Below are 16038 nucleotides of genomic sequence, written 5' to 3' on the forward strand. Positions count from 1 at the left end.
AAAAGCAACATATTTTTCTTAATTTCATAGAGAAAGGGCGAGGGGAGGGAGATAGAAACATCTACGAGGAGAGGGAATCATTGATCAGTTGCTTCCTGCACGTTCCCTACTGGGAATTGAGCCTGTAACCAGGGCAGATGCTCTTGACTGGAATCGAACCTGAGACCCTTCAGTCCACAGGCCGATGCTCTATCCACTGAGCCAAACCTAGCTAGGGCTAGGTGTAACTTTTTAACCTTTAAGGACTATCCCCACCTCCTTGATAGCTATTTTGGTTGTTCTGGTTTAGTTGTTCCTTGATAACAACAACAATAGCAGTAAACATCCACATACATGTATTTTGGCCCAGTGTTGGGGTCTGGATTAAACATTTTTCATTTTGATTTAGATTGCTCACTGCCCTGTAGAAAGATTAGACCAATTTACATTTCCACTGCAATGCTTGACCTTGCTCACTTATCCTCAAGGAAGCTGTACTCTGAATGCTTCCTCTCTTTTTTCTCTCCCCGTAGGTGAGCCTTCTTCACACCTGCAGACCGTCCCCAAGGCAGTTCAGAGCATCCAATTCTAATTTCTTCTTCCTGCTGGTGTTGTTGATCGGCCTGTGCTTGGCAGTAATACCGCTGACAATCAGCATGGCACAGTAAGTACCACTCGGTTTTCTAAAACAGTTCCCTGCCTCCTGACAGGATCCCCTTTTGCTGAAGGGTCCCTAGCGTTTCCTATGGGCTTTGCTCACAGGGTGCCACCCTCAGAGCTCTGGTCAGGAAGTTGCTCCAGGTTTAGCCAGGCCCGTCCTTGCTTTGGAAGCTCCCTCTGGTGGCTGGATTGTCCGGGTCCACTTCCAGAACTTGAGCTTGCTGGGTGGCCATCACTTTTGAGAGTGCCAGTTGGGGGTCTGTCCTATCCAGTTCCCTTCTCCTGAGACTTCTCTTCCAGTCCCCATTTGGATTGTGTCTGATTATAAAAAAGAGCAGGAAGTCACCTATATTCCTGCCACTTCAGTGGAGGATTTGCACTTAGCAAACATTTATTTAACACTTTCTATGTGCCATAGAAGACATTTAACATATGAATATAGAGTCTGGTTTAGAATTTGGAAAAGAGCAGAGATGCTCTGTTCTGGACTGAGGAGCAGAAGTTGAGGTTTCAAACCCCGGTCATGCCACTCCCTCGGTGTGTAATCACTCATACCAGAGGCCAGCAAACTTTCTCTGTAAAGGTAAGATAGTAAATAATTTAGGCTCTGAGGGTCATGTGGTGTCCATAGGCAGCCACAGACAATATATAAACTAATGACATGACTGTGTTCCAATAAAACTTTACTTATAAAAAACAGGTGGGGGGCCAGATTTGGTCCATGGTCTCTAGTTTGCTGACTTACACTCTCATAGAATTTAATTTCTTTAAGTTAAAATACTTCAATTTGGAATCTGTCTCTTATACTTTATTTTTTAACTAACTTGAATATATATTTTATTGTTTGTTACAGTAATATATTATACATAAAATTTTCAAATAGTACAGAAGGGTGTAAATTAAAGAGGAAAAATTACTCTTTTTCTTCACCTCATAATCCCACTCTTAGGTAACCACTGTTAACATTTTGTGAATACTTATAGAAATTCATAAACAATATATTTCTTTTAAAATATTACCTGTGGAATAATGCTATAATACTGTTTGGCAGCTTATCTCCCCCCCCCCCTTAATTTTATATTGTGCCATTGTCCATGACAGTACATAAAGAATTCTCTTTTAAAATATTTTTAGCTTTGATTTTTAAAATATAATACATATATTGACATGGCACATAATCCATATTTATACATTTATTTCTCCCTTCATCTATCTCCCTAATCAATCAATAAATTAAAAATAAGTAAATTGTGAATCCATTTCCTTAGACAACACTTAGGTGGTTTTTAGGAATTTATTTTTACCCATAAAAATAGGGCTGCAGTGGAAAACTTTCTACACAGAACTTTTTGATGTGAATGTGGGCAGTTCTTTGCAGAATTTCCTTTTTTCCAATCAGAGTTTTACTTTTTCCCTACTTTGTACTTTGAACAATTTCAAACCTATGGAAAAGTTGGAGAAATAGCCACAATAAAAGCTTATATACCCTTCAACTGGATGCCCCAATTATTGACATTTTGATATAGTTATTTCCTCTCTATGGGTACCTTTTTGTGTGTGTGATGAACCATTTGAAATTAAGTTGTAGGCACCATGAGTTTATCCCTAAATACTTGAGGATGCAGCTCCTAAAAATAAGGCCATTCTCCTTCCTGTGCATCCACAATAACATTGTCACACCTAAGAAAATGAATACTAACATCACAGTCCTGCCATTTTCAAATTTCTCCAGTTGTCCCCAAATAGCCTTTCATAGCTTTATTTTAGAATTAGAGGCCCAGTGCACAAATTCGTGCACTGGAGGGGTCCAGCCAGCCTGCCCAGTGAGGGCCATCAGGGGTGGGCTAGCTGGGGCAAGGGGCTGCGGGTGTTCTGGTCATTCCGCCATTCGGTCAATTTGCATATTACCCTTTTATTATATAGGATGAGGATCTTTCCAGCTTTACCCATTGCTTTCGGGTATGTCTCTTTTAACCTTTGCTTTTTGGAAGAGTCCAGACCAGTTTCCTCACCCCTAAATCAGAGCCTGGAGAACGGAATCCTCACGTTGTGCATTTGTCTGATTATTTTCTCATGGTGTCATTAAACTTGTTCTGCCCTGAATTTCCTGTAAATTGGAAGTCAGGTCTCGTGATTTGATGAAATTCCAGGGTAAGCACTTTTGACCAGAACATTCCAGAAGGCCGTGAGGTCAGGCAGTTGTTCGAAGGTTACCGGTAACAAAGCCTGGTAGGCGTGTGGAGGAGGAGCACTCAGCCTGGGAGCCCGCCTCACCTGAGCTCCGTGGTCTGTGTCTGCAGCATCCCTTCCTCCAAAGCCTGTGGGCCGTTCACCAACTCCAACACCACCTGGGAGGTGGTCCCCAAGACGGTGAGCACCTTCCCCAGCTCGCTCCAGTCCCTGGTCTACGGCGTCACGTCGGAAGCCTTTGCGGTGCCTTTCTTCATGATCATCTGGTGAGTGGGGACCTCCTGGACCGCTGTGAGTCACTCCCAGGGAAGCACGTGGGCCTCTCGCCAGGGGGAAGTGGGAACTCGCCTGCTACACGTTAGATGTGCCTGAGCCTCGCTTTCCCATCTCTAATGTGGGCATAAGAATAGTAACTCTTTCAGAGGGCCGTTGAGCAAGTTCAGTAAGATCCTACACATAAGGCACTTAACCCGATGCCTGACTTATAAACAACCTAATAAATACTGCCTCTGATTATTACTGATTATTTATAAAACCACTGCTTTTTGAAAAGGAAACTGATTATCGAGCAGGGAAAAGAGCACAAACTTGGACCTTGGCTCTACCAGTTATAAGCCGTGTGGCCTAGGGTCATTATATATATATATATATATATATATATATATATATATATATATATATATATATATATAGAAGGAGATGTGGTAACACATGTAAAGTGCTTAGCAGAGTGCTCGCTTCTGTGGCACGTATCGATATACTAAAATTGGAACAATACAAAGATTAGCATGGCCCCTGAGCAAGGATGACAGAAATTCGTGAAGCATTCTATATTAAAAAAAAAAAAAAATGCTCAGCAGAGGACCTGGCCGTTAAAGGCTCAGTAAATGACAGGTGTTATATGCAAGGGTTACGAGGATCTTGCTACACAGTGATTCATATTGAGTGTTAACATAATTCTAATCCCAAATGTGTACTGAGAGTTTACTGCGTGCTACGCATTGTTCTAATCACAGTGGGTCCTCATTATTCATGGAGTCTGTATGTTTTATTCCTGTGATGTCCCTGTGTCCACTCACTAAAAGCTTTTTGAAATCTCAGAATTGGTATTCGCAGCAGTCTTCTCGGTCATTTGAGTCTCTTGCCGTGCACTGCCTTGTTTGTTCAAGCTGCTATAATAAAATGGCACACAGACGAGGTGGCTTATAAACAATAGGAATTTCTCACAGTTCTGGAGCCTGGGAGCCCCAAATCAGGGTGCCAGATGGCTGCATGAGGACCTTCTTCCAGTTCACAGACTTCTCCCTGTGTCCTCCCAGGACAGAAGGGGCCACTGGGCTTTTAGTCCCTTTTATCAGGGCACTAATCCAGATCCTGAGGGCTCCACCCTCATGACATAATCACCTCCCAAAGGCCCCACCTGCTAACACTGTCGCATTGGGCATTAGGATTCCAACATGTAAATTTAGGGGGGACACAAATATTCAGACCATTGCATGCACCTTCCCAGCTGAGGTGAAACAAGACCTTACGTACACTGTCGTCTGATTCCAGTTCTCACACCATAAGCAAGTGCCCTTTCTGCAATCTAGTTAGTGCTGTGTTTCTATCATTTTAAAAAAAAATATATTTTATTGATTTTGTACAGAGAGGAAAGGAGAGAGATAGAGAGTTAGAAACATCGATGAGAGAGTCATCAATCAGCTGCCTCTTGCACACCCCCTACTAGGGATATGCCCGCAACCAAGGTACATGCCCTTGATCGGAATCAAACCGGGACCTTTCAGTCCCCAAGCCGACGCTCTATCCATTGAGCCAAACCGGTTTTGGCTGTGTTTCTATCATTTTATGCTTTTGGTTGGTGATTTCACTGTTTGAAGACCCCAACTGTAATGCTGACGTGCCGTCTAGTGTTCCTACGTGCAAGAAGCTGTGATGTGCTTTGCAGAGATAATCCGTATATTAGATAAGCTTCGTTCAGTCATGAGTTACAGTGCTGTTGGCTGTAAGTTCAGTGCTAATGAATATTAAATGTCTTTAAACAGAAACAAGGTTATGTATGGATAACCTTTCTCAACAAACAAAAAACATAAGACAAAGTGGTTTGTTTTTAATGTATTTCTTTATTGATTTCAGAGAGGAAGAGAGAGGGAGAAATAGAAACATCAATGATAAGAATCATTGATTGGCTCGCCCCTTACTGGGGATGGAGCCTACAACCCCGGCATATGCCCTTAGCCAGAATGGAATCTGGGACCCTTCAGTCCGCAGGCCAAAGCTCTATCTACTGAGCCAAACCAGCTAAAGTATTGATCAGTTGAGAAAAATCTTGTGACCATCAAAACCTAAGCCTATAGTTCCTCTAAGGGCATTGGTCCAGAATTCACTAATTCAGTGTTCCTGGAGACTCTAGAGATGGCCAGATAACTGGAATTGATTGTAGCTTACGTGTATTAACACATGAAAGCATCACAGTTACCCTGTGATGTGAACATTGTACAGTAAAACCCCACCACGATGCAAGAAGTGGCCCCAAAGTTATCTGTGAAAGGCAGGATCCTTTGATGAGATGAATAAAATGGCCTGGGGAGCTGGGCAGCCATCCAGCCTGCATCCGAGGATCCTGGGATGGAGCTCCTCCATCCTAATTCGTTCACCCCAGCTGGGGTTTGGCTGGCACCGTCTGGTGGTGGTTACCTGATCTGGCTTCAACATCTTTGGGACTTTTCCTGTCCTTGGCCGTGGGGACTTCCAGGAGAGGATCGATCATAACAGTGATTCCAGTGGCCCTCATTTCCTCAGCAGTATCTGGGGAGAATGGACAGGAAACCACCCTCCCTTCATGTAATGAGTTTGCCTGCTGCTTTCCTCCACACCCCTTGCCCCACTCCCCAAAGATACTAACTTCAATGACTGCCCCCTCTCCCCCTCATTTGAGATTTAGGGCTGCACAGAAAACAGGAGCCTGTTGCCAGTTGCTTTTATTCAAAATTGTATTATCTTAGGCTTGATATCCCTGGGTTTTACTGTATTATCCCCATTTTACAGATGAAAAAACTGAGGCCAGAGGGATCGCACAGTGATCCTTCACCCCTCCGACTGTTTCTGTGCCCCGTTTGGAAGAGGTGTGGGTTGTCTTTTCTTTTTCTAATGAGTAAATCTACTGCAGGTGAAAGTTGTTTTTCTAAGTGGCCTTTAAATGGTACAGACACCCTAGTGACCACTTCCCCTTGTGTTGCAGCCTCGTTATGTTTTACTTCATTGCCCTGGCCGGAGCGCATAAGCGGGTGGTCGTCCAGCTCCGAGAGCAGCTGTCCCTGGTAAGGAAACATGCAGGCCCAGGGGGCCACGGCTGGGGGACATTTCCCCGGGACATCTAGTGGAAAATAGCCCTTTTCCCAGGAATGCTGCTGTCCCTCCCTCCCCACCACTCCCCCAAACTCTGCCTTCAAGCCAGCCCTCCGCCAGCTTCATTCATTCACCGACACATTCATTCCATCAGCATATACAGTAAGCACTATCTGTGCCTCATGGTATTCAGTGGTGAAGAAGAAAAGATTGCTAAGTAGTTAAAGAAAAAATAAATTTTGATAGCAGTAACTGCTGAGAAGAAAATACGAGCGAGGCAAAGTGACAAGTGGGCCATTTGCTGCTGAAGCTGGTAATGACTTTGTATCAATAGTTCAGACCTGAGTGAGGAGGAGCTGATTGTGGGAGGCCTCAGGGATGAGAGGAGCAGGCAGAGGCCACAGTGCGGAAATGAGCTGGGAACTCCTGGGGGCGGGGAGGGAGGTGGTGGGTCTGGGAGGCGAGATGAGGGTGATTTGCAGCTGGGTCACAGCATAGCCTGATGGCTCTGGTCGGTCGGAAGCTTAGGTAGAATTGACTGTGATAGGAAGCCACTGGGGGGTGTGAAGTAGAAGTCTGATGGACATTTCTTAAAGGTCACTGTCCATTCTTTGGACAAGGGGCTGTGGTGGGGGCCAGAGTGAAAGAGACAGACCCGCCTGGAGGCCATTACAATCGTCCAGTGTTTAGCATCTTTGGCCTCGTGTCTGGTAGGACATTTAGTAGGTTGAAGTCATGATATTGAATGGACTCTGGCACCGATTTCTTTTTCTCAGGAAAGTCGTGACAAGCGTTACCTCATCCAGAAACTAACCGAAGCCCAGAGGGACATGAGGAACTGACTAGCCTGTTGAGAAGATGCTGCTGCGAGTTGATAAGCTGGCGTGGCGACCTGCCGAGCCTGCAGCGTGCAGCTGGCTTTTTCGGCGGATGTTTTAAGGCGTGTTTTCCTGGAGTCCAGGCCTTTCCTGAAGGTGGCTTCACGTGTGCGGCTGTGGTGGCCGAGTGTACGTGGCCCGGCTCCTGCGGAGGGCTTTAGGGACTTAGAAAAGCAGGTTCCAGCCACTCGGTGACTGCCAAAACCTGATGTATGACGCCTCTAAGCTTTTATACAAAAAACGGGGAGGAGAGACCTTCTATATTTCTAAGGGCTTCTTTGCTTTGTCCTTTAAAGATAACGGTAGGGGTCACCTGTTCGCGAGGCTGGGGTCATTCTTGTGAACCGGGTCCTAGGGGTTGACACTGAGAAGCGTTCCTTAGGAAGCAGTGACCCTTTTGGACAGTTCTGTGGACTTAAAATGAAACCTGATTTTTTAAAAATTATTATTATTATTATTTTAATGAAGAGAAAGCCTTGAATCATGATTTGGGAACACGCGGTGGGAACATGGAGAGGACAGCTATGTCATTTCGGCCACACAGGGTGGTCCGGTGAGAAAAGCCGGGCCAGCTGTGCGAGTCACGGCCTCTGGATGGACCGAGGAAGCCTTCCGAGGGGATCGCTGCAGGCGGCAGTGATTTCTTAGCTGCAGCCTTATTACTCAGGGGACAGTGCCTTTACGGGGCTCGATACCCACAAGCCCTCGGCTCCCTTCCAGTCCTGAGTTTGGAGGCTTGGGAGAGGGCCCCGTGCCACCAACATGAAAAGGGATAGTCCTCCAGATGCCACTTCCTTTCCTGCACGGAGGTCGCTGTTTCTGAAGGACACTGTCCACCTCAGAGCCAGGCTAGAAAGACTGTTGAGTGTTTGAGTTGTGGGTTTATGGGCATACGTGTCTTTGGGGATATGGGTTATAGCTCTGCCTGTTAATCAGACCAGCCTGTGCCAGTGTAGCAAATCAGACAATATCCAAATCGTTCAGGGCTCCTGTTGGTTTTCTTGTGCTTAGAATTTCAAACACAAGTGCCTTTGTGTTACAGCACAGGCAGCGTACCTCTGAAGGTAATTTCAATTACAGTAAAAACTGTATGCCATCGATATCTCAGCATAAGCTTTCTGAAATGGATAGGTCTGAACTTTTTTTAGCGTAAGTCTAAGTTATTGGTTGATGTGACAATGGCTTTGTTTTTACATCTTCAGATCATTTGTTTTGTCATGTACTGTTTGCGGCAGCCTGCCTGTCACGGACTGAACCTTTCCTGGGGGTAGCTGGAATTTCACTTGGATGCAGGTTTCAGAACGCTGCTGCCGTTAAGAATATTTCCCCCTCCCCCCGCCATTAGAAAAAGATGACTGCTCCGAGAAGCCAGCCAGCTGACAGGCCTGCCCGTTGCTGTAGGCTTGTCCCTTTCCTCCAGGTCAGTTACTTTCCTTCCACACAGTGAGGGCGAACATGGGATATTTTTGTACCCGTGAGACCAGTGAGCCTCTCAAGCCTTTTCTCTCTCTTTAAGGTTTATGTTTTCTATGTCTATAAACTAGGATCATGGAATTTTGAGTAAACAAAAGTTCATGCAACCCTCACTTTTAAAAAATTCCAATTTGGGGCATTTCTATCTAATATATATATATATATATATATATATATATATATATATATATATTCTCGCCTTTACCATACTTCTGAGGATAGCCAAGTTTTCTGTGTGTGTGTGTGTGTGTGTATGTGTGTGTGTGATAGAGATAGAGAGAAAAGAGAAATGAAAGCTCTGTTTTCTTTCCCTATTATAAAAATGATACTGAAATATGCTAATATATTTGTTTTAAATGCTAATTTACATACCTCTTGAATGTTTTGATATATGTATTTTGATAACTTGAAGTGATGTCTGTATAATCATTCAAAGTGCAGCTCCCACTAACAAATGTGCATGAAAACTACTGATTAAACCATCTTGAAGGTTTTTCAATGTGATGGTGTATATTTGAATTCACAGAGGTTTCTTGTCAGTAATCAAGTGAGCACGGTCAATTATAAATTCATAAAGTCATTCGTTGTCTTTCCCTAGAATCAGAGAGAAAAAAAGAAGTGCTTAATTGTAGATTATCCGATGAGTGTTTTGATGACTCCTTGGCTCTGCTGATGCTGTGTGTGGCAGGGTGTATGTGTATGGTTTAAACCTAAAAGATAAAATTATTTCAAGTGCTCTCCCTGATAGTGGACACTAAACAGGTCTGAGACTGCCTGTCACTACTTGAGCCAAATTCAGCAGAGACAGAGTTGAATCATATATGGACGTTTATTCCAATAATGCCCACAGTATGGGGAGAGCAGCAGGTCATCCTGGAGATTCTGCTCTAACCCCACCCTCACCCCTTTGCCAGCTGGCTGATTATACCCCAGTGAGGAAGAAAGGTCGACCTGCGGCTAACAGTGTAACAGGGAAAAGGGGAGGGTCACGTCTGCAGTCTAGCTTTCGGGACCTTGAAGTCCAACAAGCTGACTAATCTCTGATGTTACAAACAGCTCAGCCCATTCCTGGGACTGGAGAATGGTCAGCATTCCTGAGGCAAAGCCCCGGAGGGGGTCATGGTCTAGGCAGAGCAACCAAGTCAAAGCGTGTCCTGTCTTTAATCGGCTTTTATTTCTTATTTTATAAATATATTTTATTGATTTCAGAGAAGAAGGGAGAGATAGAAACATCAATGATGAGAGAGAATCACTGATTGGCTGCCTCCTGCACGCCCCACACTGGGGATTGAGCCTGCAACCCTGACATGTGCCCTGACCAGGAATTAAACTGTGACCTCCTGGTTCATAGGTTGATGCTCATCCACTGAGCCATGCCAGCCAGGCCTTGATCTGCTTTTAAAAATGTGTTTTCTTTTTGCAACATGTCCTTCAGTTTCTCAGGGTTTGTAAGAAAACCTCATTTTATCTATAGTTAATGCTAGGTCTCATCGAAGAATTGAATTGATACCCATCCCCCGTAAAACAGACCCTTAGACCATTTCACAACGGACATTCCACTTGCTAAGATGGTTATCTTTCCCCGCCGGACTCTCCTAGGATCTGGGTCTGCCCAGAGTCCTGCCAGGAAAGCCTGCCTAGAGCCCCTTAAAACTTCTGATTCCATGTCCCTGGGTGCTGGCACCATTTCGGGGCTCCATGCAACTGGTTTCCAGATGACCTAATAAATTTATTATTCTTTACCACTTTTGGCCTTGTGCTTTTCTCCTTCGGCACCCCTAAGGGTTGGTAAGGTAAATAATCATTAAACAACTGTGGTACAATCTTTTTTTTTTTTTTAATAATATATTTTATTGATTTTTTACAGAGAGGGAGAGGGATAGTTAGAAACATCGATGAGAGAGAATCATCAATCAGCTGCCTCCTGCACACCCCCCCCCACTGGGCATGTGCCCGCAACCACGGTACATGCCCTTGACCGGAATTGAACCTGGGACCTTTCAGTCTTCAGGCTGACGCTCTATCCACTGAGCCAAACCAGTTTTGGCTGTGGTACAATTCTTATTACGTGTCCTTCCCCCTGTCACCCTACCCCTCTGCTCCCCACAGAGGTAATCACCATTAATGATGTTTATTTTATTCTCCCAGAAAAATTATAATACATATTCAGGCAGATATATTATGTGAATGTATGAAATACAAATTTCTGAGCTTCTCCCTTTTTTCTCAATAACATCTTAAAGATCTTTTCATATAAGCAACGGCCACATTCTTTTTAAAGGCATCCCATTATATATGTGCTACCGAACTCAAGGACTACACTACTTGGGTGTTCTATTGTGGCCCTGGCTGAGTAGCTCAGTTGCTTAGAGCATCCTCCTGATAGGCCAAGAGGAAGGGTTAAAGAGAATAAAACAGGGCAGAGAAAGACTTATTGTGCTTAGCAGATATCTTGCAGAAAGCTTGCAGCCTTGAGCACAGCACAGCTCAGATAACCAGAAGACACCTAGCATAAGAGGAACCAAGGACTTACCAGATCCTTACGTCAGCAGAGTGGCTTACAGCCAGCAAGGATTAACAAAAAAATATCTCCCCCTGCTCTTTTTGCTGATGCCTTTCCCGGTCTCAGCCCACCTGCACCCAGGTGGTCGGAATATTTTTTACGTTATGGCCTCATGTCATAGGTGCGTGACCCTGGCCCACTGAACCTGTCACCGAGGTTTCAGGCTTGATCCCTCCCTGGTCAGAGCGCATATTAAGACTCAACCAATGAATGCATAAATAAGTGGAAAAACAAATCAATATTTCTATCTCCCTTTTCCTTTCTATCTCAAAATATCAATTAAAAAAAATTAAAGATTAACAACAACATGTGGTGGTCAGGTGTGGTTGTTTTATTTACTTGCAGCAAGTTTAGGGCACAGGAGATTCACATTCAAAGCTCTGTCTCCCCAGGGGAGCCTTAGCCATTCCTTACACATACACTGGTTAATTACTCATTGATTTTTCCTTTTGGCTACATGTACCCATTGAGTGCCTGTCAGGCTCATCCTGTTTACAGCTGTATCTGCAAAATACTGGACTATATTTTAATGTTAACAAGAACATTTATTAAGAACCACCCTAACTTTAATCCTAATTTCGGGACCCTTGTACTATCTAACAAATGACTACTTCCATAAGGATTTGCTCTCTTCTGGACAATTAGATTGTTTTTAGCTCTCAACCCACACTCCTTAAAACACTAGGAGCTGGAATTTTAAAAGTGCCCCCCCCCCCCAACATTTCTCTTATTTCTTTGTTCTGCTTCATTCTGCTACAGACTCTTTTGGAAGGATGCTTTGCACGTTCTCACAATCACAAGATATTCTCTTTTTAAAAAATATATTTTATTGATTTTTTACAGAGAGGGAAGTTTAGCCTGGGGGGGGGGGGCTTATTTTCGGAGGATGCCTTATATTTCACTCAGAAGGAAACCTGTAAGTAGGTCTTATTTTCGGAGGATGTCTTATTTTCGGGGAAACACGGTAGGTGACAAGAAAGGGAGGAGGATTTGGGGGGCTGAAATTAAACAGACATTGGGCAGGTGTTGCAGTTTAGTTTTTTTGAGGAGATAGGGCATATGTCCTAGGGGGTGTTTTATCAGTATTTTCCCCAAGCCTATAAAACATGCTTAGAATAAAAGTTATGAAGAGTTCCAAAGAGACTTGTTTGAAGGGGAGAGGGAAAGGGAACTTTCTACTAACTAGAGCAGGGGTGGGGAAAATCTAGCCCTTGGGGCCATTATAAGGCCCGAGAAATCATTTGGTCTGGTCTGCCAAGGCATTAGGGCTGAATTATTAAATGTTTGGCCAAATCAGACTAATTTTTTGAAAAAAAATATATTTTATCGATTTTTTACAGAGAGGAAGAGAGAGGGATAGATTGTCTGAAACATGGATGAGAATCATCCATCAGCTGCCTCTTGCACACCCCCTACTGGGGATGTGCCCACAACCAAGGTGCATGCCCTTGACCGGAATCGAACCCGGAACCTTTCAGTGTGCAGGCCGACGCTCTATTATTGAGCCAAACTGGTTTCAGCCAAATCAGACTAATATTTAAGTTGATAATTTTGAATGGCCCTCTAATGATGTTATAAATATCCAAATGGCCCTTGGCAGAAAAAAGTTTCCCTGTCCCTGAACTAGAGATGCCTTGGTGAGAATTATCTCTGAGTTATAAAAACAGTAGGGAGTATGGGTATGCAAGAATGTTGCCATGAGAGTAGCTTATCTTGTCCAGCCATTTGAACAGAGAGGCTGTTTGAATCAGAGCAGCTAACAATCTTGAGTTTTACTTACCAGGTACTTCTCATAAATTGTGGAAGGCTACAGCAAGGAAAAAAAGAGGCCTTTTTCTTGTTCTAACACTTATCTTTAAATAGAAAAATAAGATACAATCATTTTTGTTTTTGAGGATTGAATTAGGGATAAATATGCCTTTTCTTTTTGAAATTTTGTACCTTGTTATAAAAATATTTGTTTATTATAGAAAATATAGAGACCATTGAAAGCTGCAGAGGGGGGGGGGAAGGAAAAATCATGCATAAGCAATATTTATGGATAGCCACTGTTAAACTTGACAAAATTCCTTTTAAGATAAAGTACAAAGGGATGGAAGGAAGATGAGAAGGAAAAAAAATGTTATTTCTTTTTCACTTAACGTGTTTTCTTTTATCAAAAGTTCTTTATAAACATTTCAGTGGACTGCATAATATTAACATCATACAGATAATTCTTTAAAACATTCTCTTGCTACTTAACATTTTGTTTCCAAATTTTTCTGATAATAAGTAACTGGGTCATCCATAAATCTTTGTCAACATTTTTCCTTCTTAGAGATAGAAACCTAGAAATGGGATTACAACAAACGTCAGAACATTTTAATGCTTTTGAGAGCCAGATTTACACTCTTAGGAGCTCTAGATGAAAATGTTATATCACTCTCACTATCATTAAGTATTTGGGTTTAAAAACTATTCATCATAAGTTTAAATGACTGCAATGTATTAAAGTGATTTGAAAACAACTAGCAACTTCAATTATTTTACAAGAGCAGTGTTCCTTACATGTTTTATAGTTATTTGGATAAAAGATTATATATATTATCCTTTTACTATATACATATATAGTAAAAGCATATATATTGGATACTTATAATATATAGTAAAAGCATAATATGCTAATTAGACGGGATGTCCTTTTGGACATCCTTCTGGACAAAGCCAGGATTTCGAGGGAAGCCTGGGTTGCAGGCTCAATTCCTAGTGTAGAGCGTGCAGGAGGCAGCTGATAAATGATTCTCATCATTGATGTTTCTTTCTCTCTCTCACCTCCTTCCTTCTCTCAAATCAATGAAAACACATCTTTTAAAAAAAGAAAAATGTAATTTATTTAAGGAAAGGGGATAGAGGATGGGATAGCCAAAGGGAGGGGCTGCACAGCACTGAGCCAAAAGGACATTGGGTTGATGATGGTAGCACCCAGGAGCTGGAGTTTCATCCTTACAGGCAGTCACTGGCAGGAAACTTTTGTCATCAGTGGGTTTGGGGGCCGAGGTGGTGGGCATGGAACGCAGGTGTGCGGTCAGGTGTCTTTAGAATAGTTTCGATTCCCTATATGGTCTGACTCGCGGTGTCCAGCAAGTTTCCCTGGTCTTTTGTTCTCCTGTGGTGGGAAGCTTACAATGGCCGTTAAGGATCATATTGCACTACAATCCTAACAGGATTACTTTATCAGTGGATATGCATTTTTAAACATTTCCAACTGTTTTTTTTTCCTAAACACTTAATTTCTTAGAGCAGTTTTAGATTCAAAGCAAAATGGGGAGCAAGGTACAAAGATTTCCCGTATACCCCCTTCCCCCACACATGCATAGCCTCCCCATTATCAACATCTCCTACCAGAGTGGTACATTGCTTACCGGTCCATCCCCTTCCTTAAATTAATTTTTCTTTATTTAAAAGACATGTTTTCATTGATTTCAGAGAGGAAGGGAGGAGAGAAACATGAATGCACTTTGGGATGCACTTTTAAAAGTATTTGTTGCTAAATCTCCTCTCCCCATCCCAAACCCCAGTAAACCAACTGGCACTCATTTGTTTACCAACAGGAAACTGGACATAAAAATAATATGTGCTCTCTACAAAAAATCTAAAGTTGAGAAAATAAATAGAACTTTTAAATAGCCCCAATACCTACAGAGAACACTTTTGGCCATGTGGTAAAGTTAATTTCAGCATATAATTTCTACTATTTTGAAGTGGATGTAGGATAAAAATAGAGAAAATTATTTTTCCCTGTTAGTGAAGCACAAAATACAATGCTATGCCAATAAATTAATTCACTCATAGTTCTCTTTTCCAGGAGTTTAGTTGAGAAATCTTTACCCTGTCAGAGATGGGAACGGGATTGGGGGTGAAAAAGGTGAAGGGACTTATAAGTACAAATTGGTAGTTATATAATAGGGGGATATAAAGTACAACATGACAAAATACAGTCAGTATTGTAATAACTTCATATGGTATCAGATGAGTACTAGATTTATCAAGGTGATCACTTCAGAAGTCAAATATCTAATCACGGGGTTTTACACCTGAAATTAATATAATGTTGTATTCAACTGTAATTTAAAAAATTTAAAAAAATATGTAATTTAAAGAATGTACCCTGTCAGATCTTTGGAGGAGCAATTTAGCCTTCTCACCTCCACGGCAACCCAAGGTTCCTTCGCCACGCCCCCCTAAGTGATTGATAGCGACTGCATCCAATAGGATATTTTAATGTGCGATTTCCAACCAATCGAATGGAAGCAGCGGCCTTGGGGCGTTACCACCGATGCAGATGCGGACAGCGTCCTCCCTACGTCGGTCTTGCGTCATCCGCCTGCGCCAAGGGCACGCTTGGCCCGCTTCGCCCCAGGGAGTCGTTGCTTTGTTGTCGCCGACAATGAGCTGCGCCGCGTTGATGGCGTCTGGCTCCCTGTGGCGGCTGTGCTTCGGTGCCCCACGACCCCTCTCAGGTAAAGGGGGAGCGCGGCCGCGGCCCCGCGCTGGGCGGGACTCCCGCCCGGGAGTGTTCGCCTGGGGTTTGGACCGGCGAGGTCACGGGGGAGACGTTTACGGTAACGTCACAGGACTGCGACGGAGCGCCACTGCGAGGCTTGAACCTCGGGGTGCCGACGGCTAGGGGGCGCTGTTGTGCGCCGCGGGGATGCGGGCGTGGTTTTCCACGAGGACTCCCAGGGGCGGCCTCTCGGGGGTTCCGGGCCGACAACAGTTGCGGGTTTTGAAAGTTCAGGGCCCCGGGGTGTCCTCGTTGCCTCCGCTCAGGGCCTTGTCACGCGACCGGCGTCTGCTGCCCCCACCCCCACCCCGAGATTGTTAGAAATGCAGATTCCCAGGTCACTCCACTGACCTGCTGGGTGCTCTACCAGTCTGTGGTATTTTTTTTTATTAATTTTATTATTT

General features: G+C 43.5%; 2 protein-coding genes and 1 pseudogene across 8 annotated transcripts in view; all 3 read left to right on the plus strand.

Annotated features, from left to right (window-relative positions):
* The window catches only part of TMC7 (transmembrane channel like 7), a 52340-nt gene extending 43319 nt beyond the window's left edge, over positions 1-9021 (plus strand). For 3 of the 4 annotated variants that reach the window (XM_036410331.2, XM_036410333.2, XM_036410335.2), the window contains 4 exons: positions 513-643; positions 2940-3095; positions 6071-6149; positions 6954-9021. In XM_036410331.2, the coding sequence (XP_036266224.1) occupies positions 513-643; positions 2940-3095; positions 6071-6149; positions 6954-7019 (432 nt within the window). In that variant the 3' untranslated portion in view covers positions 7020-9021. The remainder of the gene's footprint in view (positions 1-512; positions 644-2939; positions 3096-6070; positions 6150-6953) is intronic. The other variant, XM_036410332.2, reaches the window with a different exon arrangement.
* LOC118703977 lies at positions 3570-3667 on the plus strand (annotated as a pseudogene).
* Positions 9022-15429: 6408 nt separating the features above from the next.
* COQ7 (coenzyme Q7, hydroxylase) overlaps positions 15430-16038 on the plus strand; it is a 75595-nt gene continuing 74986 nt past the window's right edge. For 3 of the 4 annotated variants that reach the window (XM_036409253.1, XM_036409249.1, XM_036409250.1), the window contains exon 1: positions 15430-15590. In XM_036409253.1, the coding sequence (XP_036265146.1) occupies positions 15518-15590 (73 nt within the window). In that variant the 5' untranslated portion in view covers positions 15430-15517. The remainder of the gene's footprint in view (positions 15591-16038) is intronic. The other variant, XM_045571254.1, reaches the window with a different exon arrangement.

This window comes from Pipistrellus kuhlii, unplaced genomic scaffold (genome assembly GCF_014108245.1).
Source record: "Pipistrellus kuhlii isolate mPipKuh1 unplaced genomic scaffold, mPipKuh1.p scaffold_m20_p_4, whole genome shotgun sequence".
Taxonomy (NCBI): Eukaryota; Metazoa; Chordata; class Mammalia; order Chiroptera; family Vespertilionidae; genus Pipistrellus; species Pipistrellus kuhlii.